At 43.4% G+C, this 23211-nt stretch overlaps 1 protein-coding gene across 1 annotated transcript in view; it reads right to left on the minus strand.

Moving 5' to 3' along the window:
* Nucleotides 1-8456: 8456 nt before the first annotated feature.
* The window catches only part of NELFA (negative elongation factor complex member A), a 36338-nt gene continuing 21583 nt past the window's right edge, over nucleotides 8457-23211 (minus strand). The window contains exons 8-11 of the mRNA XM_044279514.1: nucleotides 17739-17850; nucleotides 12555-12805; nucleotides 10168-10267; nucleotides 8457-9293 (exon numbers count right to left, since the gene is read on the minus strand). Coding sequence (XP_044135449.1) covers nucleotides 9109-9293; nucleotides 10168-10267; nucleotides 12555-12805; nucleotides 17739-17850 — 648 coding nt within the window. The 3' untranslated portion in view covers nucleotides 8457-9108. The remainder of the gene's footprint in view (nucleotides 9294-10167; nucleotides 10268-12554; nucleotides 12806-17738; nucleotides 17851-23211) is intronic.

The following is a 23211-nucleotide window of genomic DNA, read 5'->3' on the forward strand; positions in this document are numbered from 1 at the left end:
GCATCCATTCCATCCCCATAGAGAATTAATGGGTCTGCGCCCGTTCCGCAATTTGCAGAACGGATGCAGACCCATTATTATGGATGTGTGAATGGAGCCTAACTTCTGTATTTTCTACAGCCCCATTGAAGTGAATGGTTCCGCATACGGTCCGCAAAAAAAACCTGAATGGAAGCAGAAAGAAAATCAATTCATGTACATGAGCCCTAAGACAGATAGTGATGCCTCATAAAATATTCATTAATTAACATTCCCCATATGTCTACTTTATGTTGGCATCATTTTGGTAATGGAATTATAGTCTTTGAGGACGTTAGAAGGTTTAGAATTTTAGAAGCAATTTTTGGAAATATTAGGAAAATTTCCAAAGCCAACTTTTTTAAGGACCAGTTCAGTTCTGAGGTCCCCTTGTGCAGCTTACATAATAGAACCAACCCATAAATGACCCCATTTTAGAAAGGACATCCCTCAAATTATTCAAAACTGGTTTTGGAAATGTTGTTAACCCTTTGGGTATTCTATTGAAATTAAAGCAAAATAGAGGTGAAATTTTAAAACAAACCTCAATATTTATTACCCTGATTCTGCAGTTTGCAGAAACACCCCATATGTGGTCATATACCGCTGTTTGGGCACACGAAAGGGCACAGAAGGCAAGGAGCGCCATATGGTTTTTGGAGGGCAGATTTAGCTGGAATGATCTTTGGGTACCATGTTGTATTTGAAGAGACCCTGAGGTTCCCCCACAGTCAAAAGCCCCCAAAAAGTGACCACATTTTGTAAACTACACCATCCAAGGAATTTTTATGGGGTGTAGCAAGCACTTCACTCAACAGGTGTTTTATAGAATTTTTAATACTTAGGTGTGAAAATGAAAATTTAAACTTTTTTATTTTACAATAAAATGGTGCTTTAGGCCCAAACTTTCTTTTTCACAAAAGATAACAGGAGAATATCACCCCACAATTTGCTACCCACTTTCTCCTAAATACAGTAACACTGAATACAGTAACACCACAACTGTGGTCGTAAACTGTTATTTGGGGATACACCAGAGCTTAGAAGGGAGGGAGCGGCGTCTGGATTTTCTAACATGAAAATTTTAAGAGCGATAACTTTTTTTTATTTTTTGTTGAATGAGCTGTGTGAGGGCTTATTTTGTGCAGGACAAGCTGTAGTTTTTATTAGCACCATTTTGGGGTACATTTGGCTTTCTGGTTGTTTTTTATAAAAATTTTTGGGGAGGTGAAGTCACAAAAAAAACTTTAGTGTAATGAATACCGTTTAGTTAATTAGGTAGATAGATCCGGTGTTTACGGACGCAACAATACCAAATATGTATATTTTTTTATTTTTACACAAAAACATTTTTTGAAAAAAACAAATCAAGTTTTTGTGTTGGCATTTTCTTAGAGCCATATTTTTTTCATTTTTCTGGCTATAGTATCGTGTGTGAGCTTGTTTTTTGTGGGCCAAGGTGACATTATTGCTACCATTTTGTGGTACATATGACTTTTTGATGTTTTTTTTTGGTGAGGAGACAAAAAAATAAAGTATTATTTTTTTTTTTTAACACCATTCACTTGATGGGGTAGATCATGTAATATTTTTGTAGAGCCAATTGCTACGGACACAGCGATACCAAATATGTCATATATATATATATATATATAACAAATATTCAGACAGCAGCACTAGTCCAATAGACCACGGGTGCAAAACCCTCCAAGCCGCTGGCTCAACAGCTAATTAGATGATATACAGTCAGGTCCATAAATATTGGGACATAGACACAATTCTAACATTTTTGGCTCTATACACCACCACAATGGATTTGAAATAAAACAAGCAAGATGTGCTTTACCTGCAGACTGTCCGCTTTAATTTGAGGGTATTTACATCCAAATCAGGTGAACGGTGCAGGAATTACAACAGTTTGCATATGTGCCTCCCACTTGTTACGGGACCAAAAGTAATAGGACAGAATAATAATCATAAATCCAACTATCACTTTTTAATACTTGGTTGCAAATCCTTTGCAGTCAATTACAGCCTGAAGTCTGGAACGCATAGACATCACCAGACACTGGGTTTCATCCCTGGTGATGCTCTGCCAGGCCTCTGCTGCAACTGTCTTCAGTTCCTACTTGTTCTTGGGGCATTTTCCCTTCAGTTTTGTCTTCAGCAAGTGAAATGCATGCTCAATCGGATTCAGGTCCGGGGATTGACTTGGCCATTGCATAACATTCTACTTCTTTCCCTTAAAAAACTCTTTGGTTGCTTTTGCAGTATGCTTTGGGTTATTGTACATCTGCACTGTGAAGCGCCGTCCAATGAGCTCTGAAGCATTTGGCTGAATATGAGCAGATAATATTGCCCGAAACACTTCAGAATTCATCCTGCTGCTTTTGTCAGCAGTCACATCATCAATAAATACAAGAGAACCAGTTCCATTGGCAGTCATACATGCCCACGCCATGACACTACCACCACCATGCTTCACTGATGAAGTGGTATGCTTAGGATCATGAGCAGTTCCTTTCCTTCTCCATACTCTTCTCTTCCCATCACTCTGGTACAAGTTGATCTTGGTCTCATCTGTCCATAGGATGTTGTTCCAGAACTGTGAAGGCTTTTTTAGATGTCGTTTGGCAAACTCTAATCTGGCCTTCCTGTTTTTGAGGCTCACCAATGGTTTACATCTTGTGGTGAACCCTCTGTATTCACTCTGGTGAAGTCTTCTCTTGATTGTTGACTTTGGCACACATATACCTACCTCCTGGAGAGTGTTCTTGATCTGGCCAACTGTTGTGAAGGGTGTTTTCGTCACCAGGGAAAGAATTCTTTGGTCATCAACCACAGTTGTTTTCCGTGGTCTTCCAGGTCTTTTGTGTCACTGAGCTCACCGATGCGTTCCTTCTTTTTAAGAATGTTCCGGTTGTTTTGGCCAGGCCTAATGTTTTTGCTATCTCTCTGATGGGTTTGTTGTGTTTTTTTCAGCCTAATGATGGCTTGCTTCACTGATAGTGACAGCTCTTTGGATCTCATCTTGAGAGTTGACAGCAACAGATTCCAAATGCAAATAGCACACTTGAAATAAACTCTGGACCTTTTATCTTCTCATTGTAATTGGGATAATGAGGGAATAACACACACCTGGCCATGGAACAGCTGAGAAGCCAATCGTCCCATTAATTTTGGTCCCTTAACAACTGTTGTAATTCCTACACCGTTCACCTGATTTGGATGTAAATACCCTCAAATTATAGCTGACAGTCTGCAGTTAGAGGACGTCTTGTTTGTTTTATTTCAAATCCATTGTGGTGGTGGATAGAGACAAAGATGTTAGAATTGTGTCCATGTCCCAATATTTATGGACCTGGCTGTATATCCAAAGTATGAGGCAGCACTCTAATTGATATAGTGAAAAACAGGTGAACTCTTTGACCCATATATATATCTATGTAATTATTATTATTATTTTTGCACAATAAGAGCATTTTCAGAAAATAAATCATGTTTTTGTGTTGCAATTTTCTTAGAGCCATATATTTTTTTCTGGCTATAGTCTTGTGCGGGGGATGAGGTGACGTTTTTATTGCTACCATTTTGGGGTACATATGACTTTTTGATTCATTAACATAGTTTTTTGGGAGGTGAGCTAACTTAAAAAAAATCTGTTTTGGCGTAATGTTTATTTTATTTTTTACAGTGTTCACCTCATGGGGTAGATCATCTAATATTATTATAGAGCTGGTCGTTGGGGACGCGGTGATACCAAATATGTCTATTTAAAAAAAACCAAAATCTTCTATTTTGAACATTTTTTATATAACGGATTTGAGAGGAAATATTATTATTTTTTTTTCAAAACACATTTTTATTTTATACGTTGTGTCTTTTTACATATACCCATGCTGGGTGAGAGAAATATCTCTCTAAAATGAAAACTTTGTATAAAAAAATGGGAAAACTTGACTTTTAGAGAGATATTTCTCTCACCCAGCATGGGTATATGTAAAATGACACCCCAAAACACATTCCCCAACTTCTCCCGAGTACGGCGATACCACATGTGTGACACTTTTTTGCAGCCTAGGTGGGCAAAGGGGCACAAATTCTAAAGAGCACCTTTAGGATTTCACAGGGCATTTTTTACACATTTGGATTTCAAACTACTTCTCACGCATTAGGGCCCCTAAAATGCCAGGGCAGTATAACTACCCCACAAGTGACCCCATTTTGGTAAGAAGACACCCTAAGGTATTCGCTGATGGGCATAGTGAGTTGACTTTTATAGAGATATTTCAGGACAGAAATAGCGGGTGTCACGCCTTATTCCACTACTGCTACAGACACAACATTTTTTTTCGGGGTGGCGGTTGGTTTGAGGTACCGGCAACGACACTGGGGAAATGTCGCTCGTGTAGACGTCTCACTACACTGGTGGTTGGGGCCACGGAACCTCCTGGATACAGGAGGTTCTCAATGATCTCTTCCTGAAATTTGAGGAAGGATCTTGTTCTGCCAGCCTTACTGTAGAGAACAAAACTATTATACATAGCCAATTGAATCAAATATACAGACACCTTCTTATACCAGCGTCTGGTTCTGCGGGAAAGTAAATAGGGAGCCAACATCTGGTCATTGAAGTCCACCCCTCCCATGAGCGAATTATAGTCGTGGACACAGAGGGGCTTTTCAATGACACCGGTTGCTCGTTCAATTTGGATTGTCGTGTCTGCGTGAATGGAGGAGAGCATGTAAACGTCACACTTGTCTCTCCATTTCACCGCGAGCAGTTCTTTATTACACAAGGCAGCCCTCTCCCTCTCCCCCCCCCTTGCAAGACGGTTGGTAACGAGCTGTTGGGGGAAGCCCCGGCGACTAGGTCGCGCGGTGCCACAGCAGCCAATCTGTTCTAAAATAAAAACACAAATGCCTGAAGAGGGGCACACTTGTGTAGTAAATTGTCCACATAAAGATGGTACCCCTTGCCAAATAAGGGTGACATCAAGTCCCAGACTGTCTTCCCAATGCTCCCCAGGTAGTCAGGGCAAGCAGACCGGCTCCAGGGTCTGATCTTTACCCTCATAGACACAAAATTTGTGGGTATAGCCTGTGGCCCTTTCAGAGATGATACAATTTGACCCCATACCAGGCACGCTTTCTTGGGATGTATTGTTTGAAGCCAAGGCGCCCGGTAAAATGTATAAGGAACTCGTCTACGCAGATGTTTTGCTCAGGGGTATACAAATCTGCAAATTTGGTCTCTGAGTGGCCGAATTTTGTGGAGCCGGTCAAAAGCTGGGTGGCCTCTGGGACAAGAGGTGGTGTTGTCACTAAAGTGCAGGAAACGCAGGATGGTCTCAAATCGTGTCCTGGACATGGCAGCAGAGAACATGGGCATGTGGTGAATAGGGTTCGTGGACCAATATGACCGCAATTCATGCTTTTTTTTTTTATTAGGCCAATGTTGAGGAGAAGGCCCAGAAAAGTTTTAATTTCGGAAACTTGGACGGGTTTCCACCGGAAAGACTGGGCATAAAAGCTTCCCCGGTTGGCAGCTATAAATTGAGTGGCATACCGGTTTGTTTCTGCCACAACTAAGTCCAACAGCTCCGCAGTCAAGAACAGCTCAAAAAACCCCAGTGCCGATCCGATCTGTCTCAACCCGAACTCCAGAATGGGCGGTGAAAGGGTGAACTACTGGTGCGGCTGAAGTTGGGGGGCTGCCAGCACCTCAGGGACTCTACAGGCATGTCTGTGCGGTGGCTGCAACGGGGTAACTAATGCACATACCAGCTTCAACTGCCCTTCTGGTGCTCGCCACTTCACCATGTTGTACGGCAGTGCTGGTACTAGGTCCAGGATGGGCTGCGCTGCTGGTGTATGCCTCACCACGTAATCCGACTCAGACAGCGCCAGCCCCACTCTGCTGCCCTTGAAGCGGATCCTGCGCAACCTGTGACTAGCAACACGGGGCCAGGTACGCCTGGTGCTATCAGGGACCTCAACCTCCTCGTCCAAACTTTGGGTCAGACTGCCACTGCTTTCTACAGGTTAGTAATCTGACCCGCTAGATTCGTCAGATGAGGGTTCCCATTCCTCATCCGACTGGGTCAGAAGCCTGTAGGCCTCTTCAGAAGAATACCCCTTGTTTGCCATTTGGACAACTAAATTTAGGGGGTATTCCCTGAGACTACCCAAGGAAAAAAAAGCAAGCCTGTCTTACAAATGGGAGGCTAGCAAAGTACCAGAGGCCGCTGCGATTGATTAAAAAAAAAAAAATATCAAAACTGATTTTATCACCACAGCACTTGTAGTGATTGTGCAGTGATCAAAAATATATATTTTTTTTTTTGTCACTGCGGCGGGGCGGGCGTGGGTGACCGATCAGGCAAACACTGCGTTTTGGGTGGAGGGCGAGCTAAGGTGACACTAATACTATTATAGATCAGTTCTGATCACTTACAGATACTATAAAAGTACAAATGCTGATTAGCGATACGCGAAATCAGTGACTGCGGTGCGGTGGGCGCTAACTGCCTAACAAAGGGGCCTAAACTATCCTAAACCTAACCGTCAATACTAGTGGAAAAAATAAAAATGTGACAGTTTACACTGATCATTTTTTTCCCTTTCACTAGGTGATTGACAGGGGTGATCAAGGGGTTAATTGGGGTGATGGGGGGTGATCTGGGGGCTAAGTGTGCTGTTTGGTGTACTCAGCGAACTGTGCTCCTCTGCTGGGACCAACCGGCGAAAAGGACCAGAAGAGGTGCACAGAAGCCATTTAACACCTTATATTTATAAATATAAGGTGTTCTATAGCTTGTGATTCATATTTTTATTTTTTTAAATCACCAGCCTGCCAGGCTGGTGACGAAATACTTCTTTAACTTTTGCCGGCACGCAATGCGCATGCGCGGGCCCACTCTGCCCGAAATCTCGCGTCTCGTGAGATGACGCGCCAGCACGTCCAGGAGGAATTACAGGGCCGCCGCCAGGATGCATCCCTGCGTGCGGCGGTCCTGTAGTGGTTAAAGGCTATGTACATCTTCAGGGACAATTTTTTTTTTAACAATTGCATTTTACTCATTTTGGGCAAAAAAAATTTTTTCAATTAGTCTTTATTAAAAAAAAAATTCAGCCATTCTGTCACAAAGGGTTAATTCTTTTTCTAGCTGCGAGAATAATACTTTCACTTTGTGTCAGTCATCTAATAACCCTCATCTCTAAATTGCTAAAAGTTCACAAACACTTACGGTATTTAAAGAATAACTAAACCTTTAATCTGTTCTCCCTATTGCTCTATTAAAAACCTCTAATATACTTTATTCATGAATTTTCTATTTTTACTACACTTTTTCCTACCTAAAGTGCACCGTTTCCCGGGGTTATCCCGTAACTAATGTATAAAATGACAATCAAACATCATACAGTACATGACAACCCCTTTCCAACAAAGCTAGAACCAGCCCTGTATGAAACGGAGCACGTGCGGCCTTCTCAGTGAGCAGGACAAAGAAATAAAAAAAAACTAAAATAAAAAAACAGCAGGTGGCGCTATACAGATACATGTTATTACAAAAGTATTTGGACCAAGGCGCTGGTTTGAAAGCTACAGAATATTTTTTTTGTTGGACAACCCCTTTAAAACTCAGTTCTCTGTACACCACTGACAGCTCTCTTAGTTTAGCAGGGCAGGCAAAAGCCCGCTCCGCTAATCCTGGTTTTTGTACATGGGTACCCATGTGCTATGCCAAGAGTTAGTAATCATCCAGGGCGCTCCTGCCCATACTCACAGCGCTGCTGCAGCCCCATTGATGAAATGTACTGACCTGTCAGCAGTGTACATAGAACAGAGTTTTAAGCGCATAGGGAACGGTGCGCTTTAGGCAGGAAAAAAAGTGTAGTAAAAATAGAAAATTCTGCAATAAAGTACATAGGGCATTAGGGAGAACATATTAAAAGTTTATATAAAAAGGTTTAGTTCATCTTTAAGCAACATTTCTTATCAGTAAGATAAGAACTGAGCTAAAACAAGTGTTTATAATGTCAGAGATCAGGAGCCATCAGCTCCCTGCCTGACAGAGCAAAAAAAAAAAAAAAAAAAGCTGTGCAGTGAAAATGCCTCATTTTTTAATAAGGACCAACTTTAAAAAATTATTTTTAGCTCAAAAGGAGTACAATGTAGAAATAAAATGCCACCAAAGGTGTACATAGCCTTTAAAATTCTGTTCAGAGAGTACCTTTTCAACAGCTTACAGGTAAAAAGAAATGCTGCAGCTCACTATCCGGCCAGCACCGGATGCTACGGATTGCCTGACCAATCAAATCTGGCAGATCCACTACAGGTAATGTGTCCTAGAAATACATTTGGGTTGCAAACTTTTTTTTTCTAATATTAAAAGACCACTGCCGCCCTTCCCTCCTCACAAACCAGACGACAATCATGCCTCCATTTTATTTAAGCATCTTGGACTCCACATCTATTATACCAGACACCCCGACAGTACTACACCCCGTCCTTATCCCGCATGATTGTACTAAACTAGGGAAACAAAATCTTGCAAAGCAGAAAGCAAACAGCAGTTGTGTCAACACCCAATGGCCAGCATTGAGATGCTGACGCGCTAGAAGATTTAAAAAATAAAATCTGAAGGAGAGAGGTTACAGGCAATTACAGTAAGTTTGACCCGAGACCTTTTGTCCAAATACTTGCATTTTACCTTTTGAAATACTGCAGATAAAAATGAGGAAAGGCCACCCCCCCCCCATCCCCCCACTCCGCATAGAAAATCATGGTGATCCACAGGATGTACAGGATACTGTATTTAAAAAAAAAAAAAAGTTTCAACCAGAAGATCTGCATTGTGATTGTAGGAGACATTTTAAAATAGGTTTTAATTCTACAAAACTGGCCATTCTTTGCTCATTCTTGGAACGGGTCAATCGTCTTTTGGTGAGGAAGTAACCATTGACATCGGGTACGACTTCTCTCTGAGCGATCATACAGGGCCCCCTCGGCTTGATTGTTAGATCAAGAACCCGATTTACAAGTCTTATTTTTGGTCCATGGTTTCTTGCCTGGAATCCGCCCCCCTACGAGACATTGGTCAGGGGCTTATATTTTTTTAGCTTGGTCCACATGCCGGTGGAATAGTTCATTTCAAAAACCGTGTCGACAATCATTGTGGTGCTGCCTGTGCCGTCTCCTTTTTGTATAACCTCTGTGTACTCGCTGAGTTTTATCTGGATAACATCGCCCTGTTCTGGGCAAGGGTTTTCTGCACAAGAAACAAAACACATTAGAGGGCAAATAGATAAAAAAAAAGAAGAAGTACAGTGCAAAAGTGGGAACAAGTCAAAGGACATGAGGTTAACCCCCTAAAAGAATAAAAACACTGGGCCTCACGGAAGGAACAGAGTCCGAGTGTTCAAGGAGAACACCGGTAAGAACATAAACTGCACAATTATTTACCGGATGTCTTTAACAAAGTGAAGCAAATAAAAAATTCTGGGACAGTTTCCCTCCCTCCCCCCCCCCCCCCCCCAGTTAAATTTTGTCATGTGCACACTACCAAACTGATTCTTTTAAATGATCAATATCTCTATCTAAGTTTACCTGACAACCCCTTTAAAAGGAATCAGCCGGAAACTAATAAAACAAAAATAAAAATTTGTGCATACACACACACACACACTTAGGGGGTCATTTACAATTCTGAAATACACCTAAATCAGTCATATTTCAGGCACAGATCGCACGCCAGGTCTAAAATTGTGGCATGCACGGACCAGCAGGCCAGTCCGATTCATCATTTTCTACGCCCGTTTTAGGTGTAGAAAATGGTCTAAATGTAAGACAGCAAGGAAGATGTCTTGCATTTAGAACTGGCACTGGATGCGCCAAAGTTATGGAGAGGCCGGCGCCTCTTCACAACTTCAGCAGATCCTCGCCAGCTATGGGGCTTTATTAAGACTGGCTTTTAAAACATCGGTCTTAATAAATGTGCCCCTTAAATTTCTCTGTCAGAAAATAGCAGCCAGTGGACTATATAATACCATACACCATAGTGTAAATTGCTTCATTAATTGCAACACATTACTTACAATTTATTACGCGTTTTAGAGGGCGATTCATTGAGGAATGGGACTTACCTCTGGAACCTGCCATAAAGCCTAGGATTAGAGCCTTCTCTGGTCTTGTGACCTTGTTCGCAGTCTTGAACATTTCTTGTGCAGCATACATCTGCTCCCTCTGTAAATGGATAATGTACAGTGGCAATCAAAATGAGAGAACACACAATTTCCGAAATGTCAAGGTCCTAGTGCAGCCCTATGTGAATATATCCCAACATGAGTAAAATAGCAGTATTTTAAGATTTCATAAACTGTATTTATTCTAAAGCACAGAATAAAAATGTAAAATGAGGTAATAAAAGAACACTGATCAAAATTAGAGAACACTTTCAGATACCTGCAAGTTATTGGTGTTAATCTGGCAACTGCTGCTAATTTCCTTAATGATCTGACAAACCCTATGTAACTGGCAGCCTAACTTTACAGTTTTCAATGACTTGGTGTGCCGTTCCAAAGTGACTGAAACCCTCCGGCAGCAGGTTGTCCAGACGAAAGCCAAAAGGGGTGACCCCATCAGCCATAGCAAGAGAAGTTGGTTTGTCCAAGTCTGATTTCTAGAATATTGCATCTTTACAACATCACAAACTCATTCAAGTCCGCCAAGAAGGCTGGTCGCCCTCGAAAGATAAATGCAAGAGAGGACAGGATAATGCAGAGAATCTCCATGGGTAATCGTTTCGACACTACAGCTGGAATTGCTCGCCAGTTCAGCACTAACCAGGGTAAGGATCTGTCTCGTCATACAGTGTCTCAACGTTTAAGAGCATTTGGACTGAAGGCCCACTCTGCAGTGACCAAACCGCTCATTAGCAGAAAGAATCAGAAGGCTAGACTCACCTTTGCTGAGGAGCATGTGGTGTGGACAGAGGAGAAGTGGTCCAGAGTTCATTTCAGTGATGAAAGCAAGATTAATTTATTTGGGTCTGATGGGGAACATTATGTTTGTCGACAAACTGGGGAAAGACTGAACCCAAAGTGTGTAAATAAGGTGGAGGAGGAAGTTTCATGGTTTGGGAAATGTTTTCTGCAGAAGGTAGGACCTCTCATACAGCTACATGGCAGAGTGAATGCAAGTGTGGATCAGAACCTTCTTCAACAAAACATGGTTCCTTCCTTGCCTTTATCACTCAGCCAGCAATTTTCATGCAGGACAATGCCCCCCGTCACACAGCAAAACGGGTAAAGCAGTTCCTTGAAACTGAAGACATTGAAACAATGAAATGGCCAGCCCAGAGTCCTGAGCTAAACCCAATAGAAAACCTCTGGAAAATCCTTGGTGACAAAGTTATGGTCAAGAAACCCACAACAGTCACAGAACTGCTGAAGATACTGGAAGAAGAGTGGACCAAAATCCCACCAGAGCGGTGAGAGAGACTAGTGATGCCCTGTGGCCGCAGATGTGCCGAAGTCATTCAAAGCAAGGGCCTGTGCACTTCTACTGATTGGTGACTGGTGTAACCTCCAGAAAATGTAGTTAGAATCTTTCTCTGTGCTACCGTCAGTCTCTAATTCTGATAATCAGGTTTTTGGAAAAATAAAAGGTTTTATGTTCATATACTTTGGTTATTTAGGAAAACACTGTTCTAATGGCATGGTGTACCTCTTACAAAAAATCCTTCAAATGATGATCAATGTAGATTACATTATTTCTGAAAAAATGTTCTCCAATTTTGATCGCCAGTGTACATACAGACATAAAATAAACTGTTGACGCAAACCAGGAAGCCATTTCCAAGGACACAGGGCTGGACGGATCCCAGGAGCCAGGTGACCACTGTGCATTTTTATTTGCTACCATCATATAGAATTACAGGAAATCTGCATGCTCTTACGGTTAGGCTACTTTCACACTAGCGTTCGATCGGATCCGTTCTGAACGGATCCGATCATATTAATGCAGACGGAGGCTCCGTTCAGTACGGATCCGTCTGCATTAATAACTTAGAAAAAATTCTAAGTGTGAAAGCAGCCTGAGCGGATCCGTTCAGACTTTCAATGTAAAGTCAATGGGGGACGGATCCGCTTGAAGATTGAGCCATATGGTGACATCTTCAAGCGGATCCGTTCCCATTGACTTACATTGTAAGTCTGAACGGATCCGCTCCATTCAGACTGCATCAGGGCTGGACGGAGGCGGTCGGGTCCGCTCGTGAGCTCCTTCAAACGGAGCTCACGAGCGGACCGGCGAACGCTAGTGTGAAAGTAGCCTTACAAACTCCAAAAGCATTCAAGATTTGCAATATCATAAAAAAAAAAAAAAATTAAAAAAAATTCCAGGCTGTACAATTGATACATTAAACCTGGATTTCATATTAGACCGAGATGAGGATTCCATACATCAGCATGAATGAATGCCTCATGGATCTGTCCTATTGTGAACGTACCCCGGCTCTGCTTCTACTTACTGTAAGCGACAGGCTCTTCTTGGGCTCAGGTTCTGTTTGAGTAGTAATCTGAGGAGCCTGAGCTGCAGGAGCAGCCACTTGAGGTGTAGTAGGTGTCAGCGGAGAGGTAGGAGTGGTCGCAGGAGTGGGGGTGGTAGCAGGGGCATTGGGATTGCTATGATACATTGGTGTCCGCTGCTTAAACTGGGTAGGAAGGGCATTATTGGGAGTTGTGGGTTCCTCTGTCTGCAATGCTTCTCGGACTGAACCAGCTACACAGAAAAAAAAAAGACAAAAATTACTTTTAACAGTAATTGTCTGTGAAGGTTCTCATTTATCCAGGTCATGGTATATCTGTACAGAATAAATCAATGCAACTGGACTTACTGTAGATTTCTTGCGTTTAAGAAATCTACAGTAAGTCCAGTTGCCTTGATTTATTCTTTACAGACTTAACAGTAATTGGATTTTCCTTTAGCCTCCACAACGGCACCACCTGGAGGTTGGCCCGCCCTCTCAGGGACAGCAAACAATAGTGAGATCAGCAAATAAAGGGCCCCCTCCCTCTTACCTTTCCAGTTATTACCTAGGACTCAGAATAGGAAAGAAACAAAACAATACTAATAAGGTATAAACGAAAACCAATAGAGGTAATGCCACCACGCCTCAGCAACGGCACCACCTGGAGGACTAACATAGGAGACATGACACGGGTGGGACCACCGCAGATAGGAACCTGCGCCCAAAGAATAAGTCCCTAGTGGTAGAAACGTCCAGCTTGTAATGTTTAAAGAAGGTACAAGGGTTGGACCATGTGGCTGCGGCGCCTTTAGCCCAGGATGTTGCCAATGCTCTGGTGGAGTGAGCTTTCAACAAAGGTAGTGGAGCAATTCCCTCAGTCTCATAGGCTAAAATAATGCAGGCCTTGATCCATCTGGAGATGGAAGTCTTGCTAGCTGCTTTGCCTTGGTGAAGACCCAGATATTGAACGAGTAACTGGTTTGATTTTCTCAGATTATATACTGCAGAACGCACCTTCTAACATCTAGGTTGTGGAACAACTTTTCCTTATCTGATGTCGCCTGGGAACAAAAGGAGGGAAGAGCGATTTCCTGCCGACAGTGGAACTTGGTCACCTTAGGAAGGAATTCAGGAGCATGTTTTAATATAATCCTATCCTCTAAAACAGTAAGATAGGGAGGTAGAATGGAGAAAGCCTGGATTTCTCCTATTCTCCTGGCAGTAGTGATAGTTAATAAAAATACTGTTTTGAGTGTCAATGTTCTCAAGGAGATCTTTACAATGGGTTCAAAAGGCAGATGCATTAGTCTGGATAGGCCCAGATTTAAGTCCCAATGAGGGACTGATGACCTAAGCCTATGGCGAATTTTACTTGCTCCCTTAAGGAATCTCTTGACAACATTCAAATCTGAAGTCCTGCCTGAAGGGAATCCAGGATTAGGGTCACCAGTTTTTTTGGAGGGATCCCATCTGCCGTCCCCGAAACGTAAAAAAAAAAAAAAAAAAAAAAAAAAAAAAAAAACCTCACAGGCTCTCAAGTAGATCTGTGATGTGATAGGTTTCCTACTCTGCAATAGAGTGGAGACTACCGCCTCTGAAAAACCTTTTCCTCTCAGGATGCGCCTTTCAGTTTCCAAGCTGTCAAGCGAAGCTGGGTGACTCCGGGATGAACCACTGGTCCCTGGAGAAGTAGATCCGGTCGGGGTGGGAGAATCCAGAATTCTTCTCCTGCTAGGTTTTTTAGTATTGGAAACAATGCACTCCTGGGCCAGAAAGGAGTAATTAGAATAATTTGGGCTTCCTCTTCCAAAATCTTGATAACCCTTGGTATCCGAGGAAATGGCGGGAACACATGAAGTTCCTGAGGCCAGGGCGACCAGGAGTCCACTCTTAGGGGCCGGTCTAGAGGGGACAGGGGGAAAAAGTCTATGACCCGCCTGTTTTTCCTTGTGGCAAATAGGATTGATCTTTGGAGTGCCCCCATCATGCACAAATCTGACCGAAGATCTGATGATTCAGGCTCCATTCTCCTGGCTTTAGCTGATCCCTGCTCAGGAAGTCCGCCACTTGATTTTCTCTTCCTCTTACGTGGGCTGCTGATAAAGAGCGTGGATCTTTCCCGTGACTGAGGACAGGGAGCGGCTTCTTGTTCCTCCCAGTTTGTTCAGGTAGGGTACTGTGGTGGACTAGTCAGAGGATTTTTACATTTTTCAGATTGATAGAGGGAGAAAAAGCTTTTATGGCTTCCCAGACCGCACTTAGTTCCCTCATGTTTGACGCAGCTTGTTGTAGCTCTTCTCCATAGACCCTGCGTCACCTTCCCCTCTGTGTAGGCTTCCCAGCCCTGCTGACTGTCACCTGTTGTGATGACTACCTGGTCTGTCTGTCTCCATTTCACCCCCTGGAATAGATTTGACTGGTTTGTCCACCAGGATAAGGTCATCTTTAGATATGACAATTCTTATTCTTTTGTTTAGGGATGTCTGCTTTTTGTCCCAGTTCTTTAGAAGAAAAGCTTGAAGCGTTCGAGTGGTGCTGGACCCACTTTACTGACGGGATTGTTGACGTCATGAGTCCCAAGATTATGATAATATCCCTGAAGGAGGCAACCTTTTGTCGTTGGAAACTCCTGATGCTGGAAGTTAAATTCTGTTGCTTCTGTTCCGGCAGGAAAGAAGAAGTCATAAGGCACGTGTCCAGCAGAACTCTCCCCAATTTTTTTTTCTGTGAGGGGAGAAGACAAGACCTGTTTGTTTATTAACCAACCCAGGTCAGCCAGGGTTATAAGGATTGTCTGGAGGCGACGCAGAAGAAGGTTCTCTGACTGGGGCTGTGATAAAAAAAAAAAATCATCCAGGTACAGAACAAACGAACCATACCGCTGTCCTTAGAAACTTCTGGTCTATGATAGTAGGCATCCGCCAGGTCTAATGTCATCATATAACAATTTTTTGGAAGTAGATTGACAACGGATTTTACGGTCTCCATTTTGAATTTCTTGTAAACAATATATATTTGTTTAGGGTCTTCAAATTGATTATCGCCCTTAAAGTACAGTTTGGTTTTCTCACCAGAAAGATAGGCGAATACAATCCCTTGTTCTGTTCCTCTACTGGTACTGGAATGATTGCTCTCTTTTTTTAACAGGAGCGATATTTGTTGGTCCATTGCTTCCCGATTTCTTCCTTTTAGTCTGGAGTTTTCCATGTAACGTCTGGGGGGGGGGGGGACACACTGATGAATTCCAGACTGTAGCCTTCTTTCATCACAGCCAGCACCCAAGGGGAGGCCTGAATATTCTCCTAAGCCGAGTAAAAGCAATTGAGCCTTACCCCTACTGCTCCTCTGGCGTCATTGGGTAGTGGGGTGAGAAGACTTCTCAGGGTTAAATAAGAATCCTTTTCCCTTTCCTCTGGATGTTTGCCAAGACGCTCCTGATTCTTTTTTCTTCTGATCAGGCCTACCATGTCTTTGGGGCCGAAAGGATAGTCTCTGGTGATAAAACTTTGATTCGGTGGGAAAGCCTTTTTTCCCCCCCTATCTGATGCTTTCTCTAAAATATTATCATCAAGCGCTGAGCCAAACACTCTAGCCCCTTCGCAACACAAGGCACATAGTTTATTTTTTGATGCTGTATCCCCCGACCAGTTTCTCAAACAAATTGTTCTGCGTGAAGCATTGGACAGGGCGGCTGTTCTGGCTGATGTTTACACCATGTCCGCAGAAGCGTCTGCCATAAAATTTGCAGCCTGTTTTAACATAGGGATTGAGGCTAGAATATCTTCTCTTGGAGTACCAGACTCTATGTGCTCCTCCAATTGACCTAACCACAAGGACAGGGTCCTAGCTGTGTAAGTTGCCAAGATTCCCAGTCTCAAAACTGCGGTGGAGGATTCCCAAGTTTTTTTAAGCAGACTCTCGCATTTTTTATCCATGGGATCCGGCGAGTGACGTCACAGCCCCTGCCCCCGTGCGCCGCGGTCTGAACTCTACGTCAGAGCCGGGATTACAAACAAAAAAAAAAAAAAAAGGCCACACGAGCTGCTGATCCACGATCCCGACCTTCTGAGGGACAGGAAACAACAGGTAAGGGCCCTTTATTTGCTGATCTCACTATTGTTTCCTGTCCCCGAGAAGGCGGGCCAACCTCCAGGTGGTGCCGTTGTGGAGGCGTGGGGAAAATAACCATTAAAGGGGTTGTCCAAGTTAGGTCATCAATATCAGATCGGAGGGGGTCCGACACCCGGCACCCCCTCCGATCAGCTGTTTGAAGAGAAGGTGTGCGTGGTGTCAGCGCTGCCTCCTCTTCACCGTTTACCTTCTAGCCGTTGCATCTGCAGTGGTGAGCAGGTGTAATTACACCCAAGCCTTCCTATTGAAATGAATGGGACGGCTTGGGTGTAATTACACCTGCTCACCACTGCAGATGCAACGGCTAGAAGGTAAACAGTGAAGAGGAGGCAGCGCTGACACCGCGCACACCTTCTCTTCAAACAGCTGATCGGAGGGGGAGCCGGGTGTCGGACCCCCTCCGATCTGATATTGATGACCTATCCTGGGGATAGGTCATCAATAAATATAACTTGGACAACCTTTTTAAGTCACAAATATGAGCTACTCTGTATTCAGCCAGCAATTTAGCAACTGCATTATAATACAGCAGCGTATTTTACAAGGCCATATTCACAACCTGTTACTGTGCATGCTATAAAATTCTACATTCAGCTCTGCCACAGATAAAACTAAACAGCTATTCATTATTCATATAACACCAATGCACAAAATGTATGATACAATCACAAACCTTTGGACGAACCGCAAACTCACAAATCATGATCGAGGAGTTTCTCTACTTAAAAGGGGTTGTCCGCCCTTATTTTCACCCCGGCAGCCCCCCTGAGCCTAGCATCGGAGCATCTCATGCTCCGATGCGCTCCAGTGCCCTGCGCTAGATCGCGCAGGGCACGGGCTCTTTTGTTTTCAATAACACACTGCCGGGCGGTAACTTCCGCCCAGCGGTGTGTTCGGTGACGTCACCGGCTCTGAGGGGCGGGCTTTAGCTCTGCCCTAGCCGTTTTACTGGAGAAAAGAGGAGAAAAATAATTCCCAGAAGATATACTGGAACACAGAGGAGCTGTATACCTGAGCCATGTAGAACGTCATGCTGAAAGTGACAGGACATACCTTGCTGAGCCTCAGACGCGGGGATGTATGAGGAGGATGGCACCACACTGGGGGTTGCTGGCAAGTAGCTTGTAGATGGAAGGGCACTCTCGTTGTTAAGGGTACTGAGTTTCTGCAAAATCATTAAGACAAGAAATTAGACATTGGAGCCACAGTGTAGGCATTCATTACAAACAAGATCATAGATCTGCTAGTACAGAGAGCATCAATAACTGAGTGCTTCTATAAAAAGAAAATAGAAAGGAGACCCCGCGCTCAGCCTAATGCACCTGACCCTTATTAACCCCTGGTTTTGATCGAGATAAACCTGCCCACCTCAGTTTAGAATAGCAAGATTACCTTGGCTTTGATGTGTGGGATCAGGGGGCCACCTTCTCGGGTGTTCCAATATGCACGATTTCTTCTACACAGAGGCGAATAGCAGGTAGAATAAGCTGTGTGGAGTTCGCCCCGGCCGGTAGCGAGACTCCGTTTGTACTTACGCTCACAAGGGGAGCTGGTGACGTCACCTACTGAGCTACGGAATACTGTGGGCACCAAAACACCTTCCTACGCGTTTCGAGTACAACGGTACTCTTCGTCAGGGAATCAATCTAGTGCCTCCAATGGCTTCCTTTTATGCTACCTCCTTGCGGTCTTAACCTGCTCAGGACCGCCGTACGCAGGATTGCGTCCTGGCGACAGCCCTGCTCTTCTGGGTGGACGCATATACGTTTTGATAACAGCGTCTAATATACCTGCTACCTGGTCCTCTGGTGGTCCCTTTTGCTTGGATCGACCAGAGGACACAGGTAGCTCAGTAAAGTAGCACCAAACACCACACTACACTACACCCCCCCCCCGTCACTTATTAACCCCTTATGAACCACTGATCACCCCATATAGACTCCCTGATCACCCCCCTGTCATTGATCACCCCCCTGTAAGGCTCCATTCAGACGTCCGTATGCGTTTTGCGGATCCGATCCATGTATCCGTAAAAATCATACGGATGTCTGAAAGGAGCCTTACAGGGGGGTGATCAGGGAGTCTATATGGGTGATCACCCCCCTGTAAGGCTCCATTCAGACATTTTTTTGGCCCAAGCTAGCGGAAATAGTATTTTTTTTTGTTTGTTTGTTTTTTTCTTACAAAGTCTCATATTCCACTAACTTGTGTCAAAAAATAAAATCTCACATGAACTCACCATACCCCTCACGGAATCCAAATGCGTAATTTTTTTTTGAAATTTATATTCCAGACTTCTTCTCACGCTTTAGGGCCCCTAAAATGCCAGGGCAGTATAAATACCCCACATGTGACCCCATTTCGGAAAGAAGACACCCCAAGGTATTCCGTGAGGGGCATATTGAGTCCATGAAAGATTTAAATTTTTGTCCCAAGTTAGCGGAAAGGGAGACTGAGAAAATACAAAAAAAATAAATAAAAATATTCTGCTAACTTGTGCCAAACAAAATAATAATTCTATGAACTCGCCATGCCCCTCATTGAATACCTTGGGGTGTCTTCTTTCCAAAATGGGGTATTTATACTGCCCTGGCATTTTAGGGGCCCGAAAGCGTGAGAAGAAGTCTGGGATCCAAATGTCTAAAAATGCCCTCCTAAAAGGAATTTGGGCCGCTTTGCGCATCTAGGCTGCAAAAAAAAGTGTCACACATCTGGTATCGCCGTACTCAGGAGAAGTTGGGGAATGTGTTTTGGGGTGTCATTTTACATATACCCATGCTGGGTGAGAGAAATATCTTGGTCAAAAGTTGTCTTTTGCCAAGATATTTCTCTCAAGAAAGTCAGAGCCGTTTCAAAAAGCGGAAATTCACATTTTAGTACCATAGTTTGTAAACGCTATAACTTTTACCCAAACCATTTTTTTCTTTACCCAAACATTTTTTTTTTTATCAAAGACATGTAGAACAATAAATTTAGAGAAAAATTTATATATGGATGTCGTTTTTTGTGCAAAATTATACAACTGAAAGTGAAAAATGTCATTTTTTTGCAAAAAAAATCGTTAAATTTCGATTAGTAAAAATGTCAGCAGCAATGAAATACCACCAAATGAAAGCTCTATTAGTGAGAAGAAAAGGAGGTAAAATTGATTTGGGTGGTAAGTTGCATGACCGAGCGATAAACGGTGAAAGTAGTGTAGTGCAGAAGTGTAAAAAGTGGCCTGTTCATTAAGGGTGTTTTAGCTAGGGGGGTTGAAGTGGTTAATTAGCTCCGGTTTCAGAAATTCGACGATTAAAATATATTCGATAATATTAAATCGATGCTTTTAATCGAAACCAAATAACTCGATTTCTGCGTTTAGACCATTCGGGACAAGTGTGTTCATATTAGTAACATTTCTAGGACTAGCTGTCATCTACCTTGTTCAGGGCTCCAGATGGCGACCAAAATGGTCGCCAATGCGACTAAGAATTTACAAATGGCGACAAGACTTTTTAGTCTTGTCGCCATTTGCGACTAGACCCTCCGCGGCAGCTCTGCAGTAGAACAGCGGCGGGCACAGGAGCTGATAGTTCTCTGCCGCCGCCGATGTTCTCCTCAGTCTCAGTCAGCTCGGTCACAGCACACAACAGCAGAGACGCTGGCAGCGGGGAGGGGAGGGGCTGGGAGGAGTGTAATCTGATCCTAGAGTGGAAGCTGCTTCTGCCAGCCCCTCCCCTCCCACCAACCAACCAGAGCTGAGGCAAGGCAAGCACTTGCAGCTCTGAGTCACTGACAAGTACAGGGAGAAAGAATCGAATGAGTCACAGGTGAAAAGAACTAAAGATCCGACTTAGAGACTCATTCGATTCTTTTTAGACTCCCTGTACAGTGTGCCCCCCCCCCCAACACCCCAGTAAAAAGAAACATTGGTGGCACAGTGTGCCCCCCCCCAACACCCCAGTAAAGAAACATTGGTGGCAGTGTGCCCCCCCCCCCCCCCAACACCCCAGTATAAGAAACATTGGTGGCACAGTGTGCCCCCCCCCCCCAACACCCCAGTATAAGAAACATTGGTGGCAGTGTGCCCCCCAACACCCCAGTATAAGAAACATTGGTGGCACAGTGTGCCCCCCAACACCCCAGTATAAGAAACATGGGTTGCACAGTGTGCCCCCCCCCCCCCCCCCCCCAGTATAAGAAACATTGGTGGCTCAGTGGGAAGTGCCAATGAGGGTTAAAAAATAACTTTAAAAAATGAACTCACCTCCTCCAGTTGATCGCGTAGCTGTCGGTCTCCTGTTCTGTCTTCAGGACCTGTGGTGATGTCACTGAACTCATCACATGGTCCATTACCATGGTGATGTATCATGTGATGAGCACAGTGATGTCACCACAGGTCCTTTGACAGGTCCTGAAGAAAGAACAGGAGATGATCAATTGGAGGAGGGGAGTTAATTTTTTTTTTTTCAACCCTCATTGGCACTCCCCACTGCACCACCAATGTTTATTATACTGGGGTGTTGGGGGGGGTGCACACTGCGCCAACAATGTTTATTATATTGAGGGGGGGCACACTGCGCAACCAATGTTTATTATACTGGGGTGTTGGGGGGGGGGGTAATGTTTATTATATTGAGGGGGCACACTGCGCCACCAATGTTTACTATACTAGGGTGTTGGGGGGGTGCGCACTGCGCCACCAATGTTTATTATATTGAGGGGGGCACACTGCGCCACCAATGTTTATTATATTAGGAAGGCACACTGCGCCACCAATGTTTATCATACTGGGGTGTTGGGGGGCGCACTGCGCCACCAATGTTTATTATATTGACCTTCTACTCTGCATTCTGTATTAAAGAATGCTATTATTTTCCCTTATAACCATGTTATAAGGGAAAATAATACAGTGAATAGACTTTCATCCTAGCAACCATGAGTGAAAATCGCACCGCATCCGTACTTGCGGATGCTTGCGATTTTCACGCAGCCCCATTCACTTCTATGGGGCCTGCGTTGCGTGAAAAACGCACAACATAGAGCATGCTGCGATTTTCACGCAACGCACAAGTGATGTGTGAAAATCACCCCTCGTGCACAGCCCCATAGAAGTGAATGGGTCCGGATTTAGTGCGGGTGCATTCCGGTATTTTGAATGCCAGATCCGGCACGAATACATTCCTATGGGAAAAAATGCTGGATCCGGCATTCAGGCAAATCTTCAGTTTTTTTTCGTCTGAGATAAAACCGTAGCATGACTGAACTGAAGACATCCTGATGCATCCTGGACGGATTACTCTCTATTTAGAATGCATGGGGATATGCCTGATCAGTTATTTTCCGATATTGAGCCCCTAGGACGGACCTCTATGCCGGAAAAGAAAGACACTAGTGTGAAAGTACCCTAAAATATTAAGTTTAAATCCCCCCTTTCCCAATTTTACATATAAAATATATAAACAATAAATAAATAAACATATTACATAGCGCTGTCCAAACTATTAAATTATTAAAAAATGTCTCCTATGCGGTGAGCATTCGCCATTTTTTTGTCACCTTGTCACCCCAAAAAATAGGATAGGACTGTTCTATTATAGGCCGAATGTTTCATAAAATGGGAAATGCACGCGGCTTTTTTTGGTGTTTTTTTTTGCGCGGTATTGAGTATCGCAATACTTTTTTATGGTGACGAAAGCGAATCAAAATTTTGGTATCAAAACAACCCTATGCCGATCTGATCGGCGTAGCGTTGTCACGATACCAAAATTTTGATTCCTTTTCGATTTGGCGACTAAAAATTTGATTTGGCTCCTAAATTTTTCAGTTCAGGAGCCAATGGCTACTAGGTATTTTTTTTAGTCTGGAGCACTGTTGTTGGCTTGATAATATACCTAGGAGCCAATTTTTACGCATTAGGATAAACTGCACAGAGGAAAGAGTATGATAAAGAAGCAGAGAAATTACAAAATAAATTTGCAGCAAAGGGATACAATATGGATAAACTCTTGGAACAGAAAGATAACATTAACCGTATGGAGAGGGAAAACCTTTTAAAGACTAACAGTGGAAAAAGTGTCACAGATACAACAGAAAGAGCGAAATAGAAAAAAATTCCACCCATCATTATCCCATATAATGCCCAAACACGATGTTTTAGGAATATCGTAAAACGTCATTGGGATATATTAAAAGAGGATAAGACAATAGGACATCTGTTTAACAAAGACCCAGCGTTTGTTTTTAAAAAAGCGGCAAATATTGGGAACATTATTGCACCCACAAAAAAATGTGCGGCCATAATGAATAGCAAAAAAGAAAAAGATAAGCATGAGTTAAAAGGATTCTTTCCCTGTAAAAAATGCATGGTATGTAAAAAAGCAGAAAAATACTATCAAAATGAGTCGAATAATAAACGAGGATGGCACCTACGAATATAATATTCGGGACTACATAACATGCAGCACCAAAGGAGTCATTTCAATAAAGTGCCCCTGCGAAAAGTTATACATTGGGCGCACAAAGAAACAATTAAAAAAACGACTGA

Source organism: Bufo gargarizans, chromosome 1 (genome assembly GCF_014858855.1).
Source record: "Bufo gargarizans isolate SCDJY-AF-19 chromosome 1, ASM1485885v1, whole genome shotgun sequence".
In the NCBI taxonomy this organism is placed as follows: Eukaryota; Metazoa; Chordata; class Amphibia; order Anura; family Bufonidae; genus Bufo; species Bufo gargarizans.